The 15731-nt window shown below is 42.4% G+C and overlaps 1 protein-coding gene across 3 annotated transcripts in view; it reads right to left on the reverse strand.

Annotated features, from left to right (window-relative positions):
* Positions 1-15731, reverse strand: part of LOC142151373 (lectin BRA-3-like) — a 55441-nt gene that overhangs the window by 31223 nt on the left and 8487 nt on the right. For 2 of the 3 annotated variants that reach the window (XM_075206943.1, XM_075206942.1), the window contains exons 4-6: positions 15239-15343; positions 12624-12692; positions 10577-10687 (exon numbers count right to left, since the gene is read on the reverse strand). In XM_075206943.1, coding sequence (XP_075063044.1) covers positions 10577-10687; positions 12624-12692; positions 15239-15343 — 285 coding nt within the window. The remainder of the gene's footprint in view (positions 1-10576; positions 10688-12623; positions 12693-15238; positions 15344-15731) is intronic. The other variant, XM_075206945.1, reaches the window with a different exon arrangement.

The following is a 15731-nucleotide window of genomic DNA, read 5'->3' on the forward strand; positions in this document are numbered from 1 at the left end:
AATGGAAGGGTTGCAGGGGAGACAATAATTTACTATTTATATAATGTTTTATATTATTTCCATATCCTTTACTTTTAAACATATAGAGCTGTGGAAGCTTGGACCACCCCATTCTCCCACCCCTTGTCACGTTTCAATGCAAAATCACAGCTAAAAAGCCCAGAATATGGTGGAATACACAATATTTATTGCAGATACGTTTCCAGAGAATGCAGTACAAGGTACAAACCGGATGATGTTGATATAGCACATGGATGGAAAGGAGATACTGAAGACAGGTAACAGGAACACGGCAGTTGCAGGTGAACAGGTAGTTAGTAGAGATCCCTGAGAACAGGTGCACTAGAAGCACTACAAGGAACATGTAGCAACAACAGGGAACAGCTCAGCACAGCAGCATGGAACATCAAAAACAGCAGAAATAACAATAACCAGCAATGTATGTTGGGAGTGACAGGTTTAAGTAGAGAACACCCAGGTGCTGGAGATAATTAATGAGTAGGTTAAGCGCTAGTACTAACAAGGAAGGAACAATAGCAGCACCTCCGGTGAATAGAGGTACTGCCACAATATATATATAACACAATAATAATGTCCAAAAGGCAGGAGCTGCCAGGCAAAGCAGCATGCAATGCAAAGGGCTTGCAGGCAGATCCTGGCAGTACCCCCTCCCCCTTGGGGCGGATTCCAGATGCCCGATTACCAAAAATGGTTAAATTCATCAGAATCATAGTCCAGGGGCCCGGCAGAAAAGTCCTCGTCCATGGGCGGGAAGGTGAAAGAAGTCATGCCAGAGCAAAGTTGAAGCACTGCAGACCCTCCTCTCTTCTTACGTCCTCCCCCTTTTTACGGGATTTCCTCAGAGTTGGAGTCTGAGTCAACTGGGAGGAGCACAAAGGTAGTTCTAGGACTGTTGTTTTGGGTAGTGTTACGGAATGCACAGGTGACCCACAATTTGGCACTGCAAGAGATGGTGAAAACTTGTTGATTACTGCCTCAACAAATAGTTGCAAGTCAGATAGGATGGTGTGATTAGTCTCAACCAAAGGGTTTGTCCATTCCATGGCCTCTCCTTTAAAATTTGCAAAGAAGAACAAAATCTGTCTCTTTGGGTCACTGACAAGGCCAGGTAACGGTAGATAAGAAGCACAAACCCTCAGTAGAGCACTAAATTGAGAAAGGTGCCCCTCAAAGGTAGGTGACGATTTGAACTGGAGACCCTCGGCAAGAGGCAGCTTGGACTGGGTACACTTGGAGGAAGACTCGGGCGTGGCACACTTGCAGGAGGACCCAGACTGGGCACACTTGGAGGAGGACCCGGACTGGGCAGTAGACTTGGCAGCAGGCCCTGACTGGGCGGCAGACTTGGCAGCAGGCCCGGACTGGACGGCAGACTTGGCAGCAGGCCCGGACTGGGCGGCAGACTTGGCAGCAGGCCCGGACTGGGTGGCAGAGTGAGAAGCCTCAGAGCGGAAAGCGCAGTTAAAAGTCTCAGAGCGGACAGTGCAGTGAGAAGCCTCAGAGCAGACAGCGCAGTGAGAAGCCTCAGAGCGGACAGCTCAATGAGCTTCCTCAGAGCGGACAGCTCAATGAGACGCCTCAGAGCGGACAGCACAGTGAGACGCCTCAGAGCGGACAGCACTAAGTGTCAACTAAGGCTGAACCGCAGCGAGTGTCAACTCGGGTTGAAAAGGATTAGGTGGCAACTCAGGCTGAACCAGATTAGGCGGCAACTCGGGCTGAACCGGACTAGATGGCAACTCGGGCTGAACCGGACTAGACGGAAACTCGGGCTGAACTGTCAGTAATGTCTCTGTAGAGGACTTAAGGGACAAGACCCTCTCTGGAGCGAGCCGTAAAAGAGAAGCCCTCTGGGAAGCATGCTGTAGCGGCTGGTTATACTGTCACATTTCAATGCAAAATCCAGCTAAGGAACCCAGAATATGGTGGAAAACACAATATTTATTGCATATACGTTTACAGAGAATGCAGTAAGGTACAAACCGGATGATGTTGATAAAGCACATGGATTGCAAGGAGATACTAAAGGCAGGTAACAGGAACACGGCAGTTGCAGGTGAACAGGTAGTTAGTAGAGATCTCTGAGAACAGGTGCACCAGGAGCACTAAAAGGAACATGTAGCAACAACAGGGAACAGCTCAGCACAGCAGCAAGGAACATCACCAAGAGAAGAAACAACAATAACCAGCAATGTATGCTGGGAGTGACAGGTTTAAGTAGAGAACACCCAGGTGCTGGAGATAATTAATGAGTAGGTTAAGCGCTAGTACTAACAAGGAAGGAACAATAGCAGCACCTCCGGTGAATAGAGGTACTGCCACAATATATATATAACACAATAATAATGTCCAAAAGGCAGGAGCTGCCAGGCAAAGCAGCATGCAATGCAAAGGGCTTGCAGGCAGATCCTGGCAGTACCCCCTCCCCCTTGGGGCGGATTCCAGATGCCCGATTACCAAAAATGGTTAAATTCATCAGAATCATAGTCCAGGGGCCCGGCAGAAAAGTCCTCGTCCATGGGCGGGAAGGTGAAAGAAGTCATGCCAGAGCAAAGTTGAAGCACTGCAGACCCTCCTCTCTTCTTACGTCCTCCCCCTTTTTACGGGATTTCCTCAGAGTTGGAGTCTGAGTCAACTGGGAGGAGCACAAAGGTAGTTCTAGGACTGTTGTTTTGGGTAGTGTTACGGAATGCACAGGTGACCCACAATTTGGCACTGCAAGAGATGGTGAAAACTTGTTGATTACTGCCTCAACAAATAGTTGCAAGTCAGATAGGATGGTGTGATTAGTCTCAACCAAAGGGTTTGTCCATTCCATGGCCTCTCCTTTAAAATTTGCAAAGAAGAACAAAATCTGTCTCTTTGGGTCACTGACAAGGCCAGGTAACGGTAGATAAGAAGCACAAACCCTCAGTAGAGCACTAAATTGAGAAAGGTGCCCCTCAAAGGTAGGTGACGATTTGAACTGGAGACCCTCGGCAAGAGGCAGCTTGGACTGGGTACACTTGGAGGAAGACTCGGGCGTGGCACACTTGCAGGAGGACCCAGACTGGGCACACTTGGAGGAGGACCCGGACTGGGCAGTAGACTTGGCAGCAGGCCCTGACTGGGCGGCAGACTTGGCAGCAGGCCCGGACTGGACGGCAGACTTGGCAGCAGGCCCGGACTGGGCGGCAGACTTGGCAGCAGGCCCGGACTGGGTGGCAGAGTGAGAAGCCTCAGAGCGGAAAGCGCAGTTAAAAGTCTCAGAGCGGACAGTGCAGTGAGAAGCCTCAGAGCAGACAGCGCAGTGAGAAGCCTCAGAGCGGACAGCTCAATGAGCTTCCTCAGAGCGGACAGCTCAATGAGACGCCTCAGAGCGGACAGCACAGTGAGACGCCTCAGAGCGGACAGCACTAAGTGTCAACTAAGGCTGAACCGCAGCGAGTGTCAACTCGGGTTGAAAAGGATTAGGTGGCAACTCAGGCTGAACCAGATTAGGCGGCAACTCGGGCTGAACCGGACTAGATGGCAACTCGGGCTGAACCGGACTAGACGGAAACTCGGGCTGAACTGTCAGTAATGTCTCTGTAGAGGACTTAAGGGACAAGACCCTCTCTGGAGCGAGCCGTAAAAGAGAAGCCCTCTGGGAAGCATGCTGTAGCGGCTGGTTATACTGTCACATTTCAATGCAAAATCCAGCTAAGGAACCCAGAATATGGTGGAAAACACAATATTTATTGCATATACGTTTACAGAGAATGCAGTAAGGTACAAACCGGATGATGTTGATAAAGCACATGGATTGCAAGGAGATACTAAAGGCAGGTAACAGGAACACGGCAGTTGCAGGTGAACAGGTAGTTAGTAGAGATCTCTGAGAACAGGTGCACCAGGAGCACTAAAAGGAACATGTAGCAACAACAGGGAACAGCTCAGCACAGCAGCAAGGAACATCACCAAGAGAAGAAACAACAATAACCAGCAATGTATGCTGGGAGTGACAGGTTTAAGTAGGGAACACCCAGGTGCTGGAGATAATTAATGAGGAGGTTAAACCCTAGTACTAACAAGGAAGGCACAGTAGCAGCACCTCTGATGAATAGAGGTACTACCACAATATATATATAACACAATAATAATGTCCAAAAGGCAGGAGCTGCCAGGCAAAGCAGCATGCAATGCAAAGGGCTTGCAGGCAGAACCTGACACCCCTCCATTGTTGTAGCCCTCCACATGGAGGTCTACAACAATGGACGGGTGGGAGAATGGGGCAACAGAGAAAGTGTCTATAGAGTGGCAGACTTTTTAGATTAAGGCCTGGGTGTTGTCTGACTATTTACACTCAGTTCCACAAAATTACTTAATGAACACAAAGCAAAACATTCCTTCCACCATTACCTATGTCATATACCTATGCTACCTGTTTTATGACTGTATCACTACTGCCTGCCCTGACATTTTGGCTAGTCACTATATATTGGTCCTCTATTAATGCAATACAGCATTTGTCTGTTATCAGCCTCCTGGCGAGACTCCTTCCGGTCTCCTTGCACTGAAACCAAAACACCCTTACAGAATACTGATGAAAACCAAGGGGGCCATTACCCAATGCAGCCATTGACACTCATCAATGGAAAAAGACTCTACATCTGATCTCGTCTTTACAACTACTAAACAGGTTATTCAGTCACCATTACTGAATCTTACTGCCAGCGATAATCACCAGTGTTAAACAAAAATACCTAACATAGCATTAATATATGTGACCAAAAAAATGCTATTTATATGTTAAGTCACCATAACCCAAATACACCATTAAACCATACTCAAAAGGAAATACAGTTACATTTAAACCACTTTAAAATTGATAAAATACAGAACCCAGATAGCAACCACCCATTGTGTTAATAATGTAAGGTTCAGTAACAGATAATTTTCTATTTACCATATTCATAAGTGCATTTATAATCTGATCTGTACTGCAAGAATGGTGAAAGCCAGATTAGTTAGTAATATTTAATACACAAGAACAAAATTACAAACAGGATTTTATAGACAAGAAATCCTGTTGTTTGTCGAAGCATCATAATTGAAGGGCTTGTGAAGATATTCAAAAATATACTATATAAAACAGACCATCATGCAATCATGGCAGACCAAGCTGATTAGTTTCTAATAGGGCATAACTTTGGGACAAGATGGCTATGCAGTTGATGTCATATATTTGGATATTTTGAAAGAGTTTGCTATGGTGCTACGGAGTAGAACATAAGATGACAATATCAGGACCTGGGGAAAGCAAAAGTACATAGTTAGAAATTTGTCTGAGAAATAAAAAGTATTGGGTCAATATTAATGTTATTCAGATCAGGCTAAAGTTGTCAATGAGGTAATAACATCTGTCAGTGGGGGCCTGAAAGGTAAGTCCATATGTGCCATGTGGAGATGAAATTAAATTATATGAGGTTATTGACACAGAGCAGAGAAGTAAACAGTCAAGCGACAGGATTAACATTCAATTTGGCCACATGATTATGACCAAATCTTTGTTCCTGTGAAAACGTACATCGGAGGAGACTAGCACTTTAGGTCCTCTGTGTCTCGTTTACTATACAATGAAGAAAAGCTCCCCTAAGGCTATCTGTAAATCAAACAAACAGTAGCAAAAAGGGGCTGTGACAATGATCAGAATAAGATGCTGCATATGCTGCATAGAAGTTTACTTTGTGAGATCATACAAACAAAGAACAGCCCCTATCAGCGCAATGTCAGTAATGACAAAAGCAGTACACGCACTAATATAACAAAAACTAACTAAAAAAGGCTACAGAGTATCATTCCAACTAGCAACACTAGACTTTCAGTGTTATATCATAACAATAAATATCAAACAGGGGCTGAAATCAGCTGTAATATTATACTGTGAATGTATGCAATACTTACTGGCACTTACATGTGTATACTGTAACAATTTGCTAATAGTAAAATGGAATATCTAGGTTAACAGGCAACTAGATAGAAGAATCTCTGTTGCTACATCATGAATAATTGGAATAGATAACCTAGAATGAACACTGTCATATAAAAGAAATATATTGATTTGTTATCACAATCAAAAATGTACTGAGATACATACAATCCCATTTTGGTTGTTTGAATAATAGGAATGTAATGTGTATGTGAGATCAATTAAATACATCTATGTATATGTACAGTCATACTAATACCACTACACACATTCTTGTTATATAAATAAAATTAAATAAATAAAATTAACAATACAAGAAAAAAGAAATAACCAATAGTGTGATTTATACCGAGACACAAAGCATATAGAGGACCTAATAGGGGGGTAATAACTTATTTCCCCTTATTTTAATCTATTTACATTGATTTCTTACTTCCTACATCAGTTACTTTAATCTTATATTTCACAATACTAAACCTAATTATTACCATGCAAAAAAAAGATACTATTTTAATAATGGACATAAAATGTAATATTTTATATAAAAATACAATAAACATATTGAAGGGGAGTTTGTTGTACTGGTATAGACAGTAATAGTGCCTCCAATATCAGAACTTTCTTTTTCTTTTGTTATTTAATACTTGTTCTGGGAGTGCATCCCCATGACAATGGAGAATGAGGGATATATACCAGTAGTCAATAAGTAATTAATAGACTCAAGTGGTGTGGATATCTTTGCTACTACATGTTAATGACAAAATTAGCCAAGATTCGATTTGGTCCCTCAGGTCACTTCCGACTCCACTGCAGGCAGTTAGTGACGTTGGCAGAGGACCGCACTAAAAGACTTACAGCGGCTTTCTTCCTGCGTAAATCATTCTCTCAACTTCAAAATGATCAGGTATTGTGGTAATTTTCAGCCCACAGACACTGGACACACACATGTACCTGACATCAACAGTGATACCTCAGCATGTTTGGGCACCTTACGGAAATATACAAAGCTTTGGACGAATTGATAAGTCAGGAAGGTGAATGGCAGATGTTTTTTAAATCACTATGGGAAAATTATCATACCTAGGTCACTGTAATAGTTATTCTACTAGTATATTAAATACAATAAGGAAATTAGGAATGGGAAATGATTTAGGAGTACTAGTAAACAGAAAGCTGAGTAGCAGTACTCAGTGCCAAGCTGCAGCTGCAAAAGCTAGTACAGTTATGTTATGCATAAAAAAGGATTGAGGAGCATGACACAAAACTTTGCTTTCAGGCTGTCTTACATTCATTGTAAAATATATATTTACAATATTTGTTTTCTGTTTCTTTACACGTGCCTTATACATGAGTGAAGTACTGCAACTGAGTCATCCAAGTCATCCAAAGACTTTAATATTTTATTTTGTCTGGTGAAGTGTTACATATATCCTCTATATAAAGCAAAATAGTTATTTCAGCAGGGACATGTTTGATCTCAAGATGATTTAGAACAGAATGTTTAGGACTAATCTAAATGTTGTTAATGCTTGCCCCTTTTGGAGTGAATTTTGTGAAAGAGTAAGCTCAAGTACAAATGTCTTATACTTAGCCCAGTATACACATTTTAATGGACAATTCAGTCATTACCTATACTGAAGCTTCAAGTAATTACCATGTTATTTAACAATACATGTCTTGACATGTCAAAAGCAATATTTTGGAGCTGACGCACCAAAACTTATATAGGATACACACACTGAGGAGAGCTCTATTGCTACATTGCTAATTGTCATTGCTGAAATACAAATACTAGGGCTGGCAGGCTTGGTCTTCTGAATTTGCAGTCAAAGTGTACGGTGTTATATAGGTTACACACCAAGAGGCGAGCTCCATTGCTCCATTGCTAATTGTCATTGCTGAAATACAAATACCAGCGCTGGCAGGCTTGGTCGTCGGAATTTGCAGTCAAATTGTACGGTGTTAAATAGGTTACACACAAAGAGGAGAGCTCCATTGCTAATTGTCATTGCTGAAATACAAATAAAAGGGCTGGCAGGCTTGGTGTAAATCTGCAGTCAGATTGTAGGGTGTTATATAGGTTACACACAAAGAGGAGAGCTCCATTGCTCCATTGCTAATTGTCATTGCTGAAATACAAATATTAGGGCTGGCAGGCTTGGTCTTCTGAATTTGCAGTCAAATTGTACAGTTACACACAGGTTACACACAAAGAGGAGAGCTCCATTGCTAATTGTCATTGCAGAAATACAAATACAAGGCCTGGCAGACTTGGTGTAAATCTGCAGTCACGTTGTACTGTATTATATAGGTAATACACAAAGAAGAGAGCTCCATTGCTAATTGTCATTGCTGAAATACAAATACTAGGGCTGGCAGGCTTGGTCTTCTGAATTTGATGTAAAATTGCACCATTGCTAATTGTCATTGCTGAAATACAAATACTAGGGCTGGCAGGCTTGGTGTAAATCTGCAGTCAAATTGTACGGTGTTATATAGGTTACACACAAAGAGGAGAGCTGGCAGGCTTGGTCTTCTGAATTTGCAGTCAAAGTGTACGGTGTTATCAAAATGGATTCACAGCAGTACGCAGAAGAGCAGGAGCACCAAGCAGCTGCTGGCACCAGTCATGATGATAGTAATCCCTCTACGTCATCTGATAAAGCCTATGCTAAAGTGCATAGTGTTTGTAAGTCAGGGAAACCAAAATGTAAAAAATCACCTTTCACCTTGGTGAAGAAAAAAAGAACTGTAATCCAGGCAAAGTTATCTGCAGAAAAAAAAAAATCTGCCAACATGCCATTCTACACATGCAGTGGCAAGGAAAGAATGAGGCCTTCCCCTTTCTCTTTGAGTGCTAGTTCTGCAACTATCACTGAGGCATTTTCTTGTCAGTGGTGGCCAAGCAAGACCTTGTCATTTGGACTCCAAAAGTGGTGTCCAAATATTTTTACGTGTAAAAGCCGAGCTGGAAGAAAACAGTAAGGCATTAGAGGAAAAGGTATGTTCAGATTCAGAAATGACACAAATCCCTGAGGAGAGTCTATCCACGAGTGCTATGTGTAATTCTGACCATTCTGATAGTGTACCCATAAAGAAGGCCCCTTTCAGCATTTCTGCAGATTTGTGCCTGAACAGCCCAAGTGTAGCCGGTGATACACAAATTGAGGATGCCACTTTGGAATTGCAACAGGATGAGCGGGATATTTGTGTAGCCGAAGAGGGCGCTAATGAGGATATTGATGACTATGATGTTATTTGTGTAAGTCCTACACCATTGGAAGCAGTTCTTGCACATGATAAAAAGGCCATTGTCCTGCCTGAACATAAGACCAAAAAATCCACCTCTTATGTGTGGAATTATTTTTAGCTAAATCCTGACAACAGTTGTCTATCCATTTGTAGCCTTTGTAAAGCCACAGTAATATAAGCATGAATGTCTAAACAGACGTGTATATGTATTACCTTCCACTTTGCTGCTGTTTCATCAGTATTGCACAAAGTGTATGTAATCTGCACTTTACATGAAAGGTACCTAACTATATTATATTTTTTGGGGAATTGGGGCTGATTCGAAGCTCAGTGATGAACCTCCTTTTTGCTGTGAATTACAATGGCTCTTTCCAGTGCATTGTCTGGCACCCTGGATTGGTCTGGGTCTGATAAAATCCCTCATCCCGGGGGGGTCAGCGCTCGTCGCAATTTATTTGCTGTAGAATTACCACAGTTATCCAAGGAATGGGTGGAGCGATCAAATGAACCATAACTGGTTTCATGATCCAAGGACAATTCCATCTTGCACCACTTTTCTTTTCTGCCACTGCTGTGTGCCAATATTTTCTAGGTGTGCTATGAACTCCCGTGTGTTTGTGTCATTGCTCTGTCGCTTAGCATTCAGCCAGGTCGCTGCAGTATTTGTAAGAAAGTGTATGAAAATAATATTGTGACCTGTGAGGTGGTCAAAATTGACTGCAAATGACTTGAAATTAGTGTTATTGAGGTTAATAATAATGTAGGAACAAAAAAAGAGCAAAATTATGTGATTTTAGCATATTTTATCAATTTTTCTAAAAAATACATATCCGAAACCAAAACCAAAACATGAAGTTAATCCAGATCCAAAACCAAAACCAAAACCAGAACACGGGGTTCAGTGAACATCTCTGATTTTGACAGATTGAAGCATCACAGAAACTGAATGTCTGTTTATGTTCCCATGAATTGTGAATATCTGTGTGTGTGTAATGTGCATAAATATATTTTCCAGTGGAATTTAACATTTATTGTTAATGATTGTTTCTTCCACCTCTCAATCCCTGCAACAGGTATGGGATAATGTGCCCCTTCAGTAAATTATAGGAGCTTTATGAACATAAAAGTCACAAAGCCACAAATGGTGTCATTTTATACAGGTCACAGATCTCCTAGGTGACTTTTAATATCAGTAATAATTGACAGTAGGGAGTGTCTTATAATATATACATTTTGCTAATGAATGTTGAAGTGAGGACATTAGAATTCATTGTTTGCAAATACATTATTTACAGGAATTAATACATATATTATCATCTTTTGTGTATTATAACTCTATCAAGAAACACTCACTGTATATAAACAGCAGACTTGTAAATCCAATCAAAATAAGTAACAAGAGGATTAAAAGAATTACTATGACCAGAATACACTTCTGTCGTCTATCCTTTCCAGCTGACATCTCTGAAATAAACATAAACAGTTACAGTTCATTAAAAACTGTGATCATCGTCAGCATCATCACCATCATAATCTCCACCAGTCTCATGGAATTTATTTGCAAAATAAGTCAAATAATGTTTTGCCTCATTAAGTAAAGTAAGGTTCACAGGCTAGCGAGAATGTAGAAGAGGCAACACAAACTAGCAGAGGAGAAAGTTCACCTGTATTATCAGATTGCGGTGTTAAAGAACACTAGACATGCACAATCACTGTCACACCAAATGACAAAAGAAACACAAAATTACAAAGCAGAAGATTTAGGCCATTTATTAGCAAAATTTAAATAAAACAAGGAGAAAATGTGCTCATGTAGTTGCTACATATCTGGCGTCTAGGAGGTGACACGTTTGTGTTATCAGCAGAAGGAGCGATTGGTTTAGGAAGTATTACCACAGTTCCTAGGGTATGTTGACACATAACAAAAATAAGGCAAATGCAAGGGGATGATGATGCTTTGTTGGCCATAGTGTGTTGCTAAAGTGTACTTCAGTCCCACTGAGCTCATGGACATAACTCCATGGAGTTCAGTTAGAGATGGTATACGGCGTGTAAGAGAATATGGGTGTGTGCATTAGCATTAAGGCTAAAGGACTTAACAGGTGAAATGATATGCATAATTTATTGAAATGGTATCGTCCTTATGATGCCATTTGATTCCACATCCAAACCTAAATAGCTGAAATATGCACCACCGCATCACAAGGAACCCTTGTTCCCTATGTTCAGTGATATGTGTACCACAGCACAGACACATGAGCCTGTTAAATCACTGATCCAATTAGTGGAACTGGAATAGGATATACATGTTGCAATTATGTTGGCAAACAAATGATACAAATGACAGGTATTAAGTGACGCTGAGGAAGTGGCAACACCTTCTGTCCCTCCTATGATCCAGCCCGACTCATATATTCAGACATGGGAGGTACCAGAACCTGTAGCATGGGAAATAGGCAGATCTTCAATTAACGTCCATGCCTTTAAGGCTGGAGGCCCACACCCCCATGATCTTGTTTCTCTTGTTTGGTATGGACAGACCCGCTCTTAGCATGCCACTACTGTGTAAGACACTGAAACTGAGAAAAGTATCTTTCATAGCCATAAGTCTTTTGCTAACAGTACTCACAGTTTACCAACTATTTAAACATGCTTACCAACCTTTGGCAAGCTAATTCCGGGAGATCCCAGGCAGGAGGGCGTGGTTGGAGGCCAGGAGGGTCGGGGTGCAGTAATTTGTGTCATTTTGGCTCCGCCCCGTGACAAAATGCAGTTTTTTCGCGGGGGGCAGGGCCAAAATGATGCGATTCACTGCGAATGGCGTCATTTTGAGGAGCATGTTGCCAAATGCAGGATATTTGCCTGCTCTCCCGGGAGACCAACCCAAATTTCGGGAGTCTCCCAGGAGAGTTAGCAAGTATATTCAAGTAATAAGGTTGGGAGGACATCATACAAGGAACATGCACACATGGCAGTGGGAAAGGGACACATATTCACTACAGACATACTAGTTACTAATACCAGTTAGTAACTACCTGATAACAGAGAGCAAACAATAAATACAAATCAGGAATATTTTCTCTTTGATACAAAACTTTCCATGATTCTGCATAAAAGCCTATTGTTTGTGGTAATTAAACATGCACCCCAGTGTATACCCCACCACATTCTCAGCCAGTTATTCTGAAGCAGTTGGAACATGCAACCAAAGTGCAACCAGCACTGACCTGTCAGTTGCTGAGTGAGTCAGTAGAAGAGTCAAACTACATGTACCAGAGTGGGACAAAAACAGACGTTACAGAAACCAATGGTACTTACAAGAAAGGGGACACATTGAAGAACCAGACCACCAAACAGTATCACAGCTACGCATGATGTGTTAAATTTAAGTCAATGTTACCTGAAGTACCAGTACTGCCTATATCCGAGTCCTCTATGACTGAATCTCCAATGTCGGATGAGATATAACCTGATGGAAGAAAGCAGAGTTGGTTAACTGATGGCTTTCCCACACTTTAAAAACAAAAATATAAACTTACACTACAATAAATGAACGTATCATAAATGTATCTAATTTATAATGTGGTGGTGCTCTCCTGAACACATGTAAATTCACAAAAGAAGAAAAAGAAAGGGATTCGTATTGGCGGCACTGAGTCATTAAGGAGCGTAACTGGCTTTCTTTTGAGTATCATCCACAAAATCTGTCTGCGCATGCACAGAACCGGATGATCTAGGAGCACAAACAGCACTTACTACAGCCTGTGATTTAGGGGAGTGAACGAGGTAGGGACTTGGCAGATTCAAGTAGCCAATGTACAGTAAAGGTGTTCCCATGCAGCGGCATCTGAGTCAATCTCCTGCGCACTGAAAAGTGCACTGGATTTCAGCCATATGTCCTGCTCCACCTAGGGGTCTAATTTATGTGCTTGCACCGGTCTGGTGGCACAATAAGGTGGAAAAAGAAATTAATTAATAAAAAAAAAACAGCATGCCCCCCCCCCCCCCCATCCAAAACAGATTAACCCTAGTGCTGCCAGCCTAGGCTGGTAGTAGTAAAATCAGGGGGACACCCGAATTTACTACAAGCAGCACTAGGTGGTACTAGTAGCAGGGGAACGGGCAGCATGAGGCCCCACTGCCATAATGACAAACCAGCCCGAGGCTGGTTAGGACAGGGGTGGATTCCCTAGAAAGTTGGGGTCCAAAAGCGGGCCCCCCTATGGGTACCCAGTAGTGGGTGTAGGGTAATAAAATAGATGTCAATAATAAAAACACCATTTTGTGTTGGTGCACTACAAGTCCCAGCAAGTCCAGGCTGCCATTAACAGTTTGGCATGCTGGTGCTTGTAGTACTACAAGCACCAGCATACCCATGGTTGCCAGGGCACATTGTCACCTGTAGTACAGTAACATAAAATTTACATAAACCACACACCTCGTAAAAAACATTTAATAAAAATAAATAAAACACCCCCACCCCTGTAATACTTACCAACATCCAGGTTCTTCATCTGTAAGGGATCCAATCTTGTAAGCTTTGTACGGGATCCAATCTTGTAAGCTTCAACCAAATACCCCAATAAAATATAATTACAATTATTCCAAATGCCATCAGAAATGCCATTTATTGTGATGTCACCTATTGTGAGATCATTATTGTCAGCTATTGTGAGGTCATCAGCGATGTCATCTAATGTGACAATAATTTTGATATCACCCATTTTTGTGCTACTCACTGTGATGTCACCCATTAGATGTTACCTATCTTGAGATCATATTCGATTTCACACATTGTTATGTCATCTGAGATGCCACTAATTGTGATGTCGGTGATGTCACCCCAAAACTGTTTGCAGGGCCTGATGAACCAATAGGCTGATCAGGCTGCAGGGGCGGTGCTGCTGGCATTGATTTATTTATATAATAAAACAATGTACTCTGTGGCTGTCTGGAATCATCAGGGCCACCTCTGATCCAAAGGGGGCGGCCCTGACTGTCACTGTGTAGACAGGCAGCTTGACAGCAAATCAGATGCTGTTAGCTGCCTCTCACTGCAGCCACAGAGCTCTTAGCCAAGTCTCGCGAGATTTCCACATCTCATGAGACTTGACTAAGCATGCTCTGCCCCCCGACTGACAGGCAAGCGGATTACCTGCACGGGGGAAGGGTTGGGGGGTGGTAGGTGAGAAAAATAGCTCCTGGCGGGATGTTTGAGGAAAATAGCTGGGGGGGAGTGTTGGTTAGGAAAATGGCTGCAAGGAGAAAGGTAAGGAAACTGGCAGCACTGGGGTTGGTGGATGCAGGGTGGGAGCTAAGGAAGATGGCTGTAGGGGGGCAGTAAGGAAAATGGCTGCAGGGGGCACAATGGGTGCAGGGGGTGGGGGAAATGGATGCAGGGTGGGAAAATGGTAAGGAGAATGGCTGCAGAGGGGGAGGTAAGGAAAATGGCTGCAGAGGGGACAATGATTGAAGGAGGGGGTAAGTAAAATGCCTGCAGGGGAGAGATAAGGAAAATGGCTGCAGCGGGTGAGTGGCTGCTGTGTGGGAGATAATGAAAAAATGAAAGAAATTGCACAAAAGAAAAAGACAGGTTTTTATATTTACACTCCTCCCACAGCAATCGCTTGATGGATTGATGAACAGCTGACACTCCCACCTCGCCTTTAAAAAGGAGCTCATCAGGTGCTCTGCTTGATTAGTCTAAATGTAGATACACCTATCAGCCTGCTGTGAACTGCGGAAAAATACATCTTCAAACTACTTCAAACATGTAAATTAAGGCGCCCCGATCAATAATGCTGCTGAGCACTTTCAAGGGCCCCCTGGATGCCCGAGGCCCCTGGGCTGTAGCCCAGTTAGACATCGGGTTAATCCGGCCCTGACTGCTCGCCAAATTCTTTAAGATGAATCCTGGCAGGTCTAGATGGTCACAACCGAAGTCTGCTCTTAAAGGTGTGGACACTGTGAGGATTCACAACACTATCTCTGTACCAAATTTTTACCCTCTCTCACCTTCTGGCTTCTTATCTGTCCTCTGCGTTGTAGATACTTTTTCTGGTGCTTTGAAATCACTCTCTCTGGCATTTACATTTTTCTTAGCTTCCTGGTTAGCTTTCCCTAAACAAAAATTGGAGACAGTAAGAGGATTTTTGTACTTATCGTAAAATACATTTCTCTGAATCTATTTAAGTGACACTGCTTAACCTTGGAGTATAGAGGGCGCTGGTGCTGGAGTATGACACTAATTCTAAACTTTTTTGAATTCTAGCCACATATCCCCTATACCCATCTACCAATAGCTCCTTAATTTTTCTAACTAACAAAGCCCATAAAATATGACAGAGATAACCAATGAAGTAAGAACAACACTCAACCAAAAAACAGAATGTACAAAGGGGTGGAAACATGTCCCACTAATGAAATCAGAGAAATTGATTGAATGGTAAATGCAAAAATCCTCTTTTCCCTTCAATCCTATTTGGGGAACATTGCTTAATACTGGGGA

The sequence above is a fragment of the Mixophyes fleayi genome, chromosome 4 (genome assembly GCF_038048845.1).
Source record: "Mixophyes fleayi isolate aMixFle1 chromosome 4, aMixFle1.hap1, whole genome shotgun sequence".
Taxonomy (NCBI): Eukaryota; Metazoa; Chordata; class Amphibia; order Anura; family Limnodynastidae; genus Mixophyes; species Mixophyes fleayi.